This window comes from Cygnus olor, chromosome 2 (genome assembly GCF_009769625.2).
Source record: "Cygnus olor isolate bCygOlo1 chromosome 2, bCygOlo1.pri.v2, whole genome shotgun sequence".
Taxonomy (NCBI): Eukaryota; Metazoa; Chordata; class Aves; order Anseriformes; family Anatidae; genus Cygnus; species Cygnus olor.
Window position 1 is genome coordinate 138,768,104 of NC_049170.1, and position 14,811 is coordinate 138,782,914.

General features: G+C 39.6%; 1 protein-coding gene across 5 annotated transcripts in view; it reads right to left on the minus strand.

Moving 5' to 3' along the window:
- Positions 1–229: 229 nt before the first annotated feature.
- The window catches only part of RNF19A (ring finger protein 19A, RBR E3 ubiquitin protein ligase), a 58,675-nt gene continuing 44,093 nt past the window's right edge, over positions 230–14,811 (minus strand). For all 5 annotated transcript variants that reach the window (XM_040548626.1, XM_040548624.1, XM_040548621.1 and 2 more), the window contains 8 exons: positions 13,732–13,940; positions 11,567–11,711; positions 10,855–11,017; positions 6,504–6,618; positions 5,238–5,399; positions 4,019–4,232; positions 2,875–3,018; positions 230–2,494 (listed from right to left, as the gene is read on the minus strand). In XM_040548626.1, the coding sequence (XP_040404560.1) occupies positions 1,804–2,494; positions 2,875–3,018; positions 4,019–4,232; positions 5,238–5,399; positions 6,504–6,618; positions 10,855–11,017; positions 11,567–11,711; positions 13,732–13,940 (1,843 nt within the window). In that variant the 3' untranslated portion in view covers positions 230–1,803. The remainder of the gene's footprint in view (positions 2,495–2,874; positions 3,019–4,018; positions 4,233–5,237; positions 5,400–6,503; positions 6,619–10,854; positions 11,018–11,566; positions 11,712–13,731; positions 13,941–14,811) is intronic.

Genomic DNA, 14,811 nt, shown 5'->3' on the forward strand with positions numbered 1-14,811 from the left:
GTGACTTGAAAAGAAATGAGGCTGAAGTCTTGCACAAAAACACAACCGTCTTCAGATCTTGTATTTCCAAATATCAGAGCACTCCACTTCCAAAGCACGCCAAACAAAATTAAAATTAAAGGCAAAAGATGACAGCAGTCAGCACCTTACAGAAAGAAGTGCCCTCTGGGAACACAGGCATTTTTACAAGGCTCTCAGCACGCTAAACCAAGGAGCACTAGAAGTCAGTATTTAGACATTTATTTCAGATATGCAGTTTACACGCATATTATTGAGCAAAACTGAATTGCAAATATACAAATACTGTAACAAGCATTATCAAATAACATAACTGGCACTAGTGTTATAAGCATATTAATGAAACCGGTGAGGGTAAGTCATGGAAGAAGACTGCAGCTCATGGCATTTTCTTTTTATCCAACCAAACTTCCAGTAGCACCATAATGGCAATACATGAAACACAAGACAGAACATTGTTAACTGTTATTCTGATATTCACAATTTCTTTTCCCATTTTTAGTGATTTACATAGCAAAAAAAAAAAAAAAAAAAAACATTAACAGTGCAGGCGCTTTGGCCAACTTCAGCTTGTGTTCAGCTGTACATCTTCCGTATGCAAAAGAAACAAAAAAAAGCCAGCATATTTGGAACCCATCTTTGCACGTGGGCAGTCATTGCACTGCACTCTGATTCTGGGACTGCAGGTATGCACGTCTTGCAACGAGATGTCACGTGAACGTCATTCACGAAAGCCTGAGTGAGTCTTTGGTAGGCTAATACTTCATTATTATTATACATTTATCTACCACAGTCATTTTATTCACTAGAATTTTCTTTTGTGATTGAAGGTGGCCAAAGAGGACGTTCTGGAAAACATTACAGTAAAATCCTCAAACGACCAGGCACTTCAAACCTAGTCTTTTCCGAAGGCACCAAGAATGGATGGGGCACCATTTTCCCCCCCCCCATGAAAGGTGACTGCATCTGCTTTTCTACAATGCTTATAAATCAATGGATTGTTATTCTACAGGTTTTACACGATATATAGTAGCCTTATCTGCTGCATGGTTGGTTGCATGAATAAATAAGTGACCCCACTGCTCTTCACTGGTGATGTCTCCATTCCACCACGCATTAAGTACCAATTTCTTCTGTTTCAAAACTATGTAAAATGCCGTAACCTTGCTCAAAGTGTACACGCAAACGCTTCTGACACAGGCTACATCCACCCGAAGACACGCAATTCATTCTACATGCATTCTAAATAGTGTGTCCAGTTATGAAACAAAACGATCCTTATGAATATTCACTGCTGGAAGATGTTTGGACAGGTCTCTGCAAAACTTTTGCTTCCCTTAGAGTTCACACTAGAATGGTTTTAAGTCACTAATGCTCAGCTAACACCCATTTATCCCAAACCCCCTATTTTTCAAGTGAACAGTGCAGGACACAGTATTCATTTTAGCATTTAACATATTAACGATTACCCAATTTTTTTTATTTATTTTTTTATCTAAGTACACCAAGCATATGCTTTCAAGCAAAGTCGTGGCAAAAAATAAAAAAACATGGATGTATTTGTACTGCTGTAATGCACTTGTTAAAGCCTTCGTGCCCCTTCACACAGGTCTAGGATCCATATGAAGTACTCTTCTTTATTAGACAGGTATATATAAAATACAGTTGTATCAAAACCTTGCTTCTTCTGGTCACCTGAAACTTACGCAAGTCATCGCATGTAATTCAACCAGCTTTCAGGCAGGGTTTGTTAGTGGTAAATACGTTTTTGCAGCACTTTTTGGCTTAAATTTCAGTCTGGATAGCAGTGCTTAATTCCGCAGCATGTTGTGAATGGTTGTTGTTTGTTTCTTTCAGCGTTTCACCAACAACTAACTCTCCATCTGTCGCAGATGCATTATTAACGCTTTCCTCAGCGATGTAACTCAGCTGTGGAACATCAGTGCTTGGGGCTGCTGGAACAGGCGCGGGGATTCCACTTGCCTGGGGAGAGTTTTCCAAGCGGTCGTTTTCCACCTCTGGGAGAACACTGACCGTGGTAAAGCGAGTGTGATAGTCGCTGGAACCGTGGCTACAGGAAGTTTTCATACTTTCCATATCTGAGCAACTGAACTCAGAAAAATGACTCGAGTGAGAATCTGCTACAGATGGAATACTATCGCTAAGAGAGGGAGAGTCAAATTCACTGGAGTTTGTGCTTTGTTGTTCCAACAGCTGAGCATCCATGTCCTCTCTTGTCTCGTTTATCTTCATGCTACTCTTCTTTCGCAGCTTACCTTTACATTTTTTTCCTGCTGTTGTTTCTTTGGACCACTTGGTGGCACTAGATTTACTTTCTGGCACGCAGGCCGAGGAACAGCCAGCATTACTACGACCTGCAGCACTGCCATCGTCAACACTGCTGCTTCCACTGTTGTGTCTGAATTTGGCTGGCTTTGATTCAATATCCACTTGTACTTCCATACTGTTGCCTTCCCTAGAACAAGAAAACCTGTGAGTATATCTGGTCATCTAAGACAAGCCAGCCAACGTCGCCAAACAAACTCCTGCTGCTTTCCAAAATACACAGAGCAGAAGAAAGTTACAGAGATGTAACATTTTAGGAAAAGCGTTTAACCAAATAAACAGCCCAAACAGAAGCACGCAGTCTGAAAGACCAAATGCTTTACTGAGCTACGATGACTGTGTGTTCCTCTTTGGAAATAACCTTGGCAAATACAAGCAATCATACATAATTCAATTTCTAACAAAAAAATTGTAGCTTCAAAGTCTTAAGTAGATCAGATGAGGCATGCTTAGAAGATCCTTTAATAAGCAAGGTTTATTAATCTTCCGTTTTTAGCACATTTCTCTTACCTGTCCAAAGGGATATAGGAGTTCAGAATGGATCCTGCCATCGCTTTGGTACTGGCGTTATCACTAACTGTTCCCAAGCTCACTGTGCCAGATTCTCCGCTCAGACTGTATCGTTCTTTCTGCACATCTGCTTGTACTTCCAGTCTTGGAGAGAAAGAAAAAAAAGTTATATATACTGCTACCACAGTTAAAGCACCCTAGTTGAAAATTACTGTCACCTTGTAAAATTTCTCCCCCATTCAGTAGTAAGCACAGTTTGTTAGTTAAAACCCAAAATAGATGAAATTCCCAGCAGAGCAAAACGTTGCATGTAAAAACAGTTTCTGGATGCTTTCCTCCCTGAGATTTACAAGAACAACTTTCAGACTAATCTACAGTTCTTTTGCAGATAACGTATGGTCGTCTAAAAAAAAAATGGACAAAGCAATCAGAAGGATACATAAGTTCAAGACAGCTCCCATGTTTCCACAGCTGCAAATTATTACTGATGAAATAACTGTCAGAGAACTGTGTTCTCTACTCTGCTTTATATTGCATTTTATTTATTGCAACAATTTCCTTTTTCTACGTAGCCTGGACTTCTGAGTTACTTAAACCAGGTGCCAAACACTACTCATTTTCTTAAGGAGCTAATTCCATCCTGATCCCTAAAAAGGAGTATCCTTTCCAGATACTCTGTCTCTTCAGCATACAGGACAGCCAAAACGTACAGTAAGACCCCGATTCACAGAAGGCACTGAGCACCTAGGTGACAAAAAGATGTCACTTGGGCAAGGCTGAGGTGCTCAGAAGGGACAATTTGCTATTTGCAGATTGCTGAACAAGCCAGAAGTTCTGACTGCCATGAGATGCACCGAGACAGCTCTCCTGTTAGAGGCCACGGTTGTGTTAAATATGAGGTGCCTCCTGGGTAGGGGCTGCCCTCCTGGGAAGAAGGAAAAAATGCAAACTCTTTGAAGACCGTGGTCTAGCAGGATCTTTTGGATATCAATAAGCTTGTCATGGACAAATTCTATCTCAGAGACCGTGCTTTTTAATAGGAACCACTTAAATTTAAAAAAAAAAACATCAAGAAACCTAGTAACACAACTTTCTCTGCTTACATTAAGAGGTGGATACTACATGTCAGAAGAATGTCACTTACCTGTTAAAGCAGTTAACCATTGCACTTCCTGAGAGGCTCCCTGTTATACTGGCTCCAGCCAGGGCCATGGTGCTAGCAGTTTCACTGAGGTTGTCTCGGATGGCTCCTATTCTATCCATGTGGCTACCACTTGCACTCAAGCTGCCGGTCAGTCCTCCGACACTCCCTTCACCTATGCTGGGGTTGTGGCGTGCCTCTGCTACTGAAGTGGTGTCTAGACAGAAAGAATGAAGGCTTGTTACTCCTGGAAGCAGAACTTAATACTTTCTAGAACATAACCATGGAAATTGTCCCTGGAGTTACGCTGAGAAAAAGGATTTATAAAATAAAATAAATTTGTCAAAGAAAATCGGACCTTTCTTGGAGTTGCTATAATGGTTATGCCTGGTATGACATACTAAAGACACTGAAAAGTTAACCATGGGTAGGACATGCAATATGGAGTCAAGGAACATGGAGAGACCCAACGTCAAAGGATATTGCTACACAATTTTTAAAAAAAAGCACCAGATCAGCAGCTGCAAGTATTTAGTTAGTATTATAGATAAACAGATGAAACCCAGCAAGCTTCCACAAACCAGTATTCTGAAAAAAGCAGCTTTGATTTTATCTTAAAACTTTTACCTATGGAATGGACATTACATGAGTCTGGTTTTGGTTAAAATGGGCAAGTAAAGCTTTAACGCATGGCTACTTTGAATTTGGATTCTGAAAACTGACTTTAAAAAAGAAAATATGTTTTTGCTTTTTTTAAAAAAAGATCATTTAATCGTTTTTAACAGAAGATAAAGCAGTGGATACGCTGTCCTCCAGTTCTGCACTTTCGAGATCTTGCTGGCCATTAGAGAGGAAGTAAAATAGAAGTGGGATGCTCAGGTACCTTTCAGTCATACTGATCAAAGTGCAAAACTGGATTCTAGAAAATTAAAATGTTCCTGCTCTTACCTTTCACTTAGTTCTGTGTCAGAAGCTGGACAAAAACACAAGAAGCCTGTGATTGTCTCGCTCTACGTCCAAGTGAGCCAGTGCTGCAATTACAGCACAGCAGAACATGAACGCAGAGCAGCTACCATCATCTGAGATGATGATCTTTCAGCGAAGTATGGAGGTGGTCCTGACTGTGCAGTACCTCTTCTGCAAATAGGTACTCTGGGTATCTGAGGCCATCAAATACAAGTCACAAAGCCCCAGTTTACAGAAAATTGAACATTTTTCTTACCTACAGCTGCATTTGTTCCACCAACATTTATATCATTTTCATCGTCAAATTCTATCCTGACACCTTTCCCGTTGCCTGCTGAAACGCCACAACCTCCACTTCGGCAGAGGGAAATTGGAACGACTCCATACACGTACGCCAGCATAATAGGAACACCAATACCTGCAGAGGGAAGTACAATCTTTTATGAAACGTAACTTATATTTCGCACTCTTTCATAACAGTGATCTCATACTCTGTGATTACTTAAGTAATTCACACCTGAAAGAAACCAGGAGGGGCCAAAATTAAGAAGCACCGATAAATCACTAGCTGAAACGACAGTAAAGTATCAGTAGGTAGAGAAGCATAACACTGGGTGAACTAATACTTCCAGTAGGCCTGGAACATCTTTTATAAACAAAATTAAAATATTTCATATTTAAAGTTCATGCAAGTTCTATTGGATTTTGCATTCACTGGAGTCAGACATGGCTTTGCTATTGATTTAATAGGACTTAACCTCATTATTACCATAGGATCTTTTATATTTTCTGAATCATACTAATTCCATTTAAGAATTATATAAATTTTCCTTAAATTCTGGGGGCAGGGAGCAGAGGGAACACAGTGGAAAGAACCGTGGGCTAAGAAGCACACATATATGTGCACATTTATCCCATCACTTCGAGTGGGCTATGAAAGTTATTCCTCGGGCATATGAATTAAGCCATTCTAAGACTTTGCGGATGGAAGCACACAGAAGGTACAGAAAGATGTCTGACTGAAAAATGGCACAATGAATCAAACTGGGGTCTCAAAATCAGGGTTTGTTTACAGTGATCTTGGAGCTATGTGGTAAGAAGATGAATATGTCATAATACAGAGCCAGATCTTCCTCAAATGCCATCCTCCACGTCCTTACGAAAAAAAATGGTAAAATTCAAATTGACTCCCAGTGCATAACAAGAGGTTTATCAACTACTGTAATGTTAAAAGTAACAGACTATTTTTCTTCTGTGTTGAGAAAAGCTTGATATGAAATTTTTCAAATATGAACACACACTGCAGCAGGTTTTTTTTGGTCAATCATTTAAGAAAAAGCTTTAAATATGTCAGTTTTATGAATATGTATGTATAACCTCAGACACTTCATGTGTTTTTTACGTCTTGGTTTCTTCACCTGCAAAAGAAAGCTATCAGGCTTATCTGGGTCTTATTCACAAGTGTTTATACAACTCTGGTTGCAAGGTGCTACCAATATACAAAACAGAAGTATTTGCTTACCTACAGTTACTGCAGCTACAACTGGAGAAACAATTACAGATAGGGTTACACCACCTGCTATGGCCAAATTTCGCTTGTGCTTTGAAATGTCTTTGCCTTCGTATCGATTGTGAATCTTGAGAGAAGAGAAGAAAGGGTTTTTAGAGTATTATAATAATAATCAATAATACATTGTTGCAACGATAGAGGAGCTAACACGGTTTGGAACCTATATCCTGCTCTCTTCCATATAGACCATGTTCTACGTGGTGATTTATTTCTTAGCCTTTCTCAAAGAACAAGAAAATTCATACTCAATTTTACACAATTGTCTTAAAAGTTAGAAATCCCCCCAATTCAGCAACTAAACATTTACTTTCAACCTCAAGCAAAGACAGCTAAAACACTGAACAGTTTTTTTCGGTTTATTTGTTTAATCATTACTCTACCTTACATGGTTGGGAAAAGTCAACAATTTTCTGGATCAAAGAACTACCACCCTTGAGCAAACTGACCCTTCTGATTCTGTCATCCTTCCCTTGAACAATACAGTGTGAAATTTTCACAGATTAGCTCTGTGGAAACAGCTTGAAATAACATCAAGAAAATCTTGTAGTAAGGTAGCCTTCACCAAACATAACCTGGAGGGAAGAACAGCATGGACTCCATTGCTCTGGCACCTTCTCATGACAAGCTGTCGAGGTAGGGAATATTTTAGCAAACCTGAGTCTTAGCAGTACTGTTATCTACTGTAGGATCTGCTATCCAAAACCCTTACTGATGGTTCAATTCTGCCCTAACCCTGAAGTTTGACCATCTCAAATTTATCTGCAGCAAATTTATCTGCAGCCACACAAGTATCAAAGGCCTTCAAAGATCACTTTTACAGAGATTTCAGCTCTCAGGAAACATGGCTTTTTAGCCATATGTGCTTCATTTGTCAGCATTCTCGGTTAAGATGTTATTACAAATGAACAACAGGTCAGTATCTCAATGGTTGTCATGAGGCTACGTTAATCCTCAGTACATCTAAGGAAGAACACAGAAGAACAACAAGAGGACAATCACAATATTTTTGTACTGATATGCTACTGAAAGAAGAATGACAACGTAAGTTGAACTGGAAACTTTATTACATGTTATGCTCTCTATAGTTTCAATTTGAGATTTAGTAGGGTAGTTCTCACTCTGGAATAAAGTAAGAACTTGTTCAGGGAAGGCAGGCAAGGAAAAGGAGACACCACTGCGTTTCTATACAATGAGAATGCATGTACTTGCTCTGAGAGGACAGCATGGAACGAGGGGGAACTTGAGTGTGGAACATACCTGTAAGGCCTCCAGGTACAGATTAAAATGAAAAATTGAACATGAATACTCTCACAGCATACGTGTGTAGGAATTACAAATTCAGAAATATCAGGTTTTACGGGTCTCCGTCAGACGTTAAGCAGGACCATCTCAGGCACTGAATTTTATTGGTATGGGCAATTTTAACTACCCAAAACAAAAGGAATATGCAAAAAAAAACACCAGTCTGCAAGGGTTCTGGAGTCCTTAAACGCAAAGCAACAAAAAGGAATGGAAGGGATGGTTACAGAGGGGAAACTGATTAAAAACATGAAGACAGAGGGTTACATTGGTAATAATAACAATGAGATAAGAGAATTATGAGGAAAGAAAGAATACCTAAGAAAGAACACTGGGCCAAAAGAAGAGGGATTTCAAATCACAGCAGAAAACTGGTAGGTTACCAGATATGTATCTATGAAAATGAGTGAGAATAACGAGTGCTTCCTTAAGGAAACTATAGAAATACAAGCACGAACTCTCCCAGTGCAGAAGAAAATGTTGCAAAAGAACAAAGTAGCCTCCTTCACTGAAGAAGCAGCAGCATTAAAAAAAAAGGAAAGTAGGTCAGATTACTTTCAACAAGTACAAAGGAACAGCATGAGGGTGTCAAGACAAAGTCAGAAAGGTTAAGACAGAGGAAATAAAAGAGCAAGGGCCAAAGCTAACAAGAAATTATTCTAAAAGTACACCGCTAGTAAAAGGAAGACCAAAATAGATCAGTTTGCTATTTAACAAAAACGAAGAGCTAGCAGACTAAATTGGAGGCCTTTTTTTCCCCCCTTCAGATGTCACTAAAGATTACCTGTGAGACAGGTGATTGGTGACAAAGGAGTAAGATCTGTAGGAAAACAGCACATTAGAGCATACTTGCATGAGCTGATCTGAAAAATATCTTATCAGGCCCAATTTCAAAGTCACTAATAATTTTAGAAATTTATTATTCAGAAAGGTTTGAGGAAAAAAATCAGTAGCAAATCAGTTTTGTTTTCTTCAGTGAGAGGATGACTGGCCTTGAGGACAGGGCGAAGCAGATGCCACACAGACTTGCAAATTTTGAAGTCTTCTTACATGATGCTTTTTATAATGGTCCAGACTGGGAAAAAAAACAGTCTGGAGAAAAGAACTATTAACTTCGTGTAAAGCTGACAGAAAAACATCAGATTTCTCATTAGGTTGTGTTTTTTGTTGTTGTTGTTGTTGTTATCTCACCAAATTGAAACTCTTTCTCCTGTTCTTCCTTCCAAGAGATGTGCTCTGAATCCAAGAGTATTTTCACCATTTTCATTAACTTGGAAGATGGAAGGAGGAAAGCATTTCTATTGTCCTCTTTCAGGACAATACCAACCTATCAGGGCTACAAGACTGCCAGAACTCAGACTAGTCTTAAACTGAAAAAATGCCCTGGAACAGTTGGATACAGCACAATGGGAATAGGCACACTATGTCGCTTAGGAGGAGACCAATTGCTTGAAGTACCAGTACTGTGAAAAAGGGTACAGGTTTTGGAATACACGACATCAAAATAGCACCTTGTTGAGAAAGAGTCAACAGGTATTTATATGAAGAAGGTCACCCTTTCGTTTAACCGAGCAGAAGTAAAGCTCAGCTTCACTGCTGTACTCTGAGTGGACAACACCAAAGTAGGTATGATGACTAAGGTACTGAACTACTTTTTTCGCCTCAAGTATTTACCAGCAAGTGCTCTAGTCACACAGCACAAGCTGCAGAAGGCAAAGGAAGGGACTGGGAGAATGAACTGCCCGCTGTAGAAGATCAGATTCAAGACCATCGAAGGAATTTGAAGGCATACAAGTCCACAGGACCTGATGAGATGCATCTGTAGGTCCTAAGGGAACTGGCAGATGTAGCTGCTAAGCCACCATCCATCATATTTGAGAAGTCATGGCAGTCCGGTGAAGTTCCCACTGACTGGAAGATAGGAAACATAACCCCCATTTTTAAAAAGGGGAAAAGGAAAACCTGGGGAACTACAGGCCAGTCAGTCTCACTTCTGTGCCTGGCCAGATCATGGCGCAGATCCTCCTGGAAACTATGCTAAGGCACATGGAGGACAAGGAAATGACTGCTGACAGCCAACATGGCTTCACTAAGGGCAGATCACGCCTGACAAATCTGGTGGCCTTCTAAGACAGAGCTGGTGGGTAAGGAAGGGAATCACAGAATCGGAGGGGTCTGAAGGGACCTCAAGAGATCATTGGGTCCATGAGTATGATCAAAAGGCTGGAGCACCTCTCCTATGAAGACAATTGGGTATCTTCAACCTGGAGAAGAGAAGGCTCTGGGCAGACCTTACAGCAGCCTTCCAGTGCCTAAAGGGGGCCTGCAGGAAAGCTGGAGAGCGACTCTTTGTCAGGGGGTGTAGGGATAGGACAAGGGGGAAATACTTTAAACTAAAAGAAAGATTTAGATTAGATATAAGGAGGAAATTCTTCTCTCAGAGGGTGGTGAGGCCCTGGCACAGGCTGCCCAGAGAAGCTGTGGATGCCCCATCCCTGGAGGTGCTCAAGGCCAGGCTGGATGGGGCTTTGGGCCCTTTTGAATGGGTTCTAGTGGCTGATGTCCCTGCCCATGTTGCACAGGGTGGATTGGCCTGGGGCAATTTACAAGGTGCCAAATATAAATGCTGAAACATGTGTATGCATGCACAAACCTGTACTAGTAGAACTGTATGTTAAAATACCGGTAATTACCTGTTTCTACAAAGAAAGTTTTTCTAGTTTTGCCTTCCTTCTCTCTAAATATTGTTTAGTTTGAATGAACACAATGGAAACCAGAGATTAAAGACAGCAATTTTGAAAAAGCATACAAAAACTCCCATGGAAAAATACAGAAATCCTTTTTCAGCATTTTGTTCTACCTGTTTATAAGATCAACTACATTCTTAAAAATACTTTCTCCTGTGCAACTGACATCAACCTTTTCTTAAATAATTTGTCTCTTTTATTGTTTCTCTTTTTTCAAAAAGGCTGGTGAAGACAACCAACTGAACGTTGTATTTTACCTTCCGTCCCACATACACAGGAATTCCAATAATCATAGCAGGAATAGCAATGCCAGCTATTAATGCAATTCCTACAGGAGCTCCAACGAGCGTCCCGAGTTGCCACAGTATTTTCTTCTTACGGCTCCATGGTTTCTTTCCCCAAAATGTGCAACCTGATGGGCTAAGAGAAAAGTAGGAAAACTGTAAAGAAATTGCAAGTAAACTGACATAACTACACAGTACTAAATTTTTCTCTAATTACAAAATTATTGTTCTTAGGTTCAACTAACAGACACCAAATTATTAGTTATTTCTTCAGATTTCTAGGAGTGGCTTTGGAGTATATTTTGAAACGTAGAGAAGCATATTGCAAATTACCACGTGCTAATCTGTGGTTCACACATAACACAACATAATCAGAGTTCTTGTGTTACTTTATGTAAACACAATTCAGCAGTATTAAGATGTCAGTAAAAACAGTGGTTATGTCCATCTAAAACACTTCATTTGTTGTACACATTGCATGCACAAAAAATATTTTATAATAAAACAACAATGTACTAATTTAAGTACTTGCATTGAAACTAACTTAATTCTCAGACAGATACTTCAACTTTGATTCTCTACTCCAACAGGAAGAAAGCCAGACTTATAACACTTAGGAATCTACTTCTATGTACTTTAAAAAAATAAGTTACCAACCATACAGATCTTTTTTTTTTGGATGTACCTTAAATAGTGTAAATCTGAGATCTCTTTCATACACAGCCAGCAGAACTCACAGCCACAGACAGCACAAGTCATATGATTGCAGCTTCCATCATTCATTTTTATTATATAAGCAGCACAGCGTGGGCATGGCTTTATGTCATCAGCTGTTTAAAAATGAATATTAAGATTGCATCAGTTCTTTAGGCAAACAGATTTAATCAAAATACAGATATTTGGGAAAGCTGATCGAACCATCATCTGAAAAACGGAAAAAGTTTATTGTAAGTTTTCTTTACAAATCATGGTTTTGCAGTGACTTCTTTGATAACTATTTGTAAACCATGGACCAAGTGATACTAATCAAAACAAGGTGTATTAGATCACATTTGAGTAACTGAATAGTTAATGCACACACTGTTCAAGGATTTTCTAAGCTTAATGCAATATATACACATTAGAGTCAGACATTAAACTTTTATGTTAATACAGGACTGACAGCACACTCTTTAAATATAATCCTTTTTTACATTTCATGCTGTTATGAATATTTTGCTTGACTCCACTATGTTATTTCTTATCATACTTCCATCTCCCCTTCTACATTTCTTTGGCATCACCACTCTCTTCTTGATTTCTCTTCACAGAAGAGAAATACTTATTGCCTAGAAAAAAAAACTGTTGTAGAAATAAGAAAATTCCAGAGGCTCTCCTTGTTCCTAAGACAAATATTTAAAAATTGTAGTCAAGCAGCTAGCCCTATCACTAGCAAACAAGGGGGCATTGCGCAACAGTGAAATACTTGTATGCTGACACAATCACAGTTGTGGTCTTCGTTCCTTTACATCACTGGTTAGCATGTCCGCTCTGAGCCAAGCTATTTATACACAGCAGCTGAAGTTAACTTGCAGCTCCTCATGCAGAAGTTCCGGTTTCCTACCTTTGTGCTACTAGTGGGGATAAAAGGAGAAGAGGGATGCAGCTTATACCTGGTGTAAGGAATATCCAAAGAGGTGAGGAACTGGCAGAAATCAACTCTAGCAACTCCAGTGCAGCTGGACAGTGAGCAGCTGAAAGGATGCACTAGCTATTCCCAGATGGGAAGAGACACAACTAAACTGAGCATGGATGTGGCAGAGCTACTGGTGTTCAAGCTAGCAGGGACTGAAAGGGAAAGGAAAGGAGACAGCATACTAATTTATTTAAAGTTTATTTTAAAATTCATTTGAACACCAGAGCAATATGCCAATTTAAGGCAAGACGGTGCGCCTCATTTAAAACAAGGCAGCACAAACAACAAATTAAAGACTCCCAAGGCTAAGGCTGGATTGGAGAATGACAGCTCTAACTACATTCAAGTTGCAAGAAGCTCTTTCCCCAAAACATGTACTTTGTTTGCTCAGCCAGACAAAAGCTGCCAAATAAATCAGAGTGTGGTGAAACGTGAGGCCAAATCTCATCCATAGCAAACTGGGCTCTCACGCTGCAACATATTGCTCTGAAGAGTTTATCTTCCCCCCCCCCCACCCCCCTTTTTTTTTCTAAGTTATGAAGAAGTCACGATTTTCAGAAGCTGGAATTGCTTTGTTTCTGATAGCCAAGAAAAATGAGCATTTTATTGAAAAACAAACTAGGTAACTCCCTGTGAACAGGGAGTAGCCTACTCATAAGGAAAAAAATAACAAACATAGGTGTCAAACATCAGAGCTGGCCTCAGCCTAACAGAGCTGGCCTCAGCCTAACAGTCTCTTCTGGAAGCAGAAAATTAGTGTTGTGGGGTTTTATTTTAAAAGCATTTATTAGTAGTAGTATCCTTGTGAAATTTCACCTACAGTGTAGAAAATGCATGTTCCCAGAGTGTAAGGGATAGAGCTAATGAAGTCAGCCTGTCAAACACAGAGAATGCTTTGCACCAAGCTCCTAAGAGTTTCCATTTCTCAGCTATAAAGTAAGAATTTAAAATGCTGACATGCCTCTAGGGTCAAAGTCAGGTGCTCTGGTCACAGAGTACTTGAAATATTAACATCAAAAATTTGACATGAATCCTAAAATTGCATATTTTATGTTTCTGAAACACAAAGGGGTTAGCATCTACCAAGCTACCATTCAGTTCTTTCCTTTTCAAAGTTAACTGTGCAAACGTAGCAGAAAGATATTTTACAGGCCCAGTATCCTGATCATAAATACCTGCTGCTCCAGATTCCTGGCTGTAACTGATAGACGAAGAACGAATTGTTCTCAGGCGCAGACTTTGAGCTCTCTCCTGGCGAGCCGCATCGCAGGTCTGGTTTGGGTGCCAAATCTGCTTACAGTGATAGCAAAACTCAGTCCCGCAGCCTTCTCGTCCACATGTAAGTTTGGGACAGCTGGCGCATCCAAACGCGATCACAGCGTATCTTGAATTATCAAGGGGGGGGGGGGGGGGTACAAGAGAAAATTTTGTTAATAAAATCAGTTTTAGTTATAGACTAAAGCTAAAAAGAGCTACAGAAGAGGTATGAATGCAGTAGAGATCAGGAGGTGACATTATGTGGCCAGCACAAATTCCTTACCACCTTTTTCTTCCACGGGTCTATGGCTATGGTGTTAGACCCAGACTGCACAGGAATACTATAATCAAGGCAACAATTTGCTCTCCCCAGCCTTAATGGCTTCAAGCAGGACTGAAACACACTGTATTTAAGGCTGAGAGGTTTAAAGTCACAAAAGAACAACAGTTTAGAAGAGCAGGAAGAAAAAAAAAAAAGGTGTCTAAGTACCTTGGAAAAAGTTACTGCTTCAGAAGTGTCCCATTCACTACAGGCATGTCTAAATTTGACCATCTCTTTAATCTAGGATGATCCCTGCTGCACAATCCATGATTCTAAGATTTCTATGATCTATAGTGTGATCTGCTCCTCAAAAGGCACCTGACTTGATATTGCCTGAAAGTCTGGTACTTTACTGGTTATCTTCTACCATGAACGCTGCTGTCTACATTAAATAGATGTTTGCTTACTCTTTGCACGTTAAAATATCAAAACAGAGGAATTATAACGTAAGGATTTGGCTTTCTAAATTGTTAGCACAATTTTTTTTTTAAAAACACCCCAATTTTTAAAATTGAAATTTCAAACTACATATGCAGAAGTAGACAGGAGTTTGGGCTATCACTACCACCTTTACTCTGACAATACTGTAGTCCAAAAAGCTCCCCAAATGTTGAGGCTTACAAAACTGTTGTGCTATTTTGTGATCAAACACCACATAACCAATTCTATCCAATGA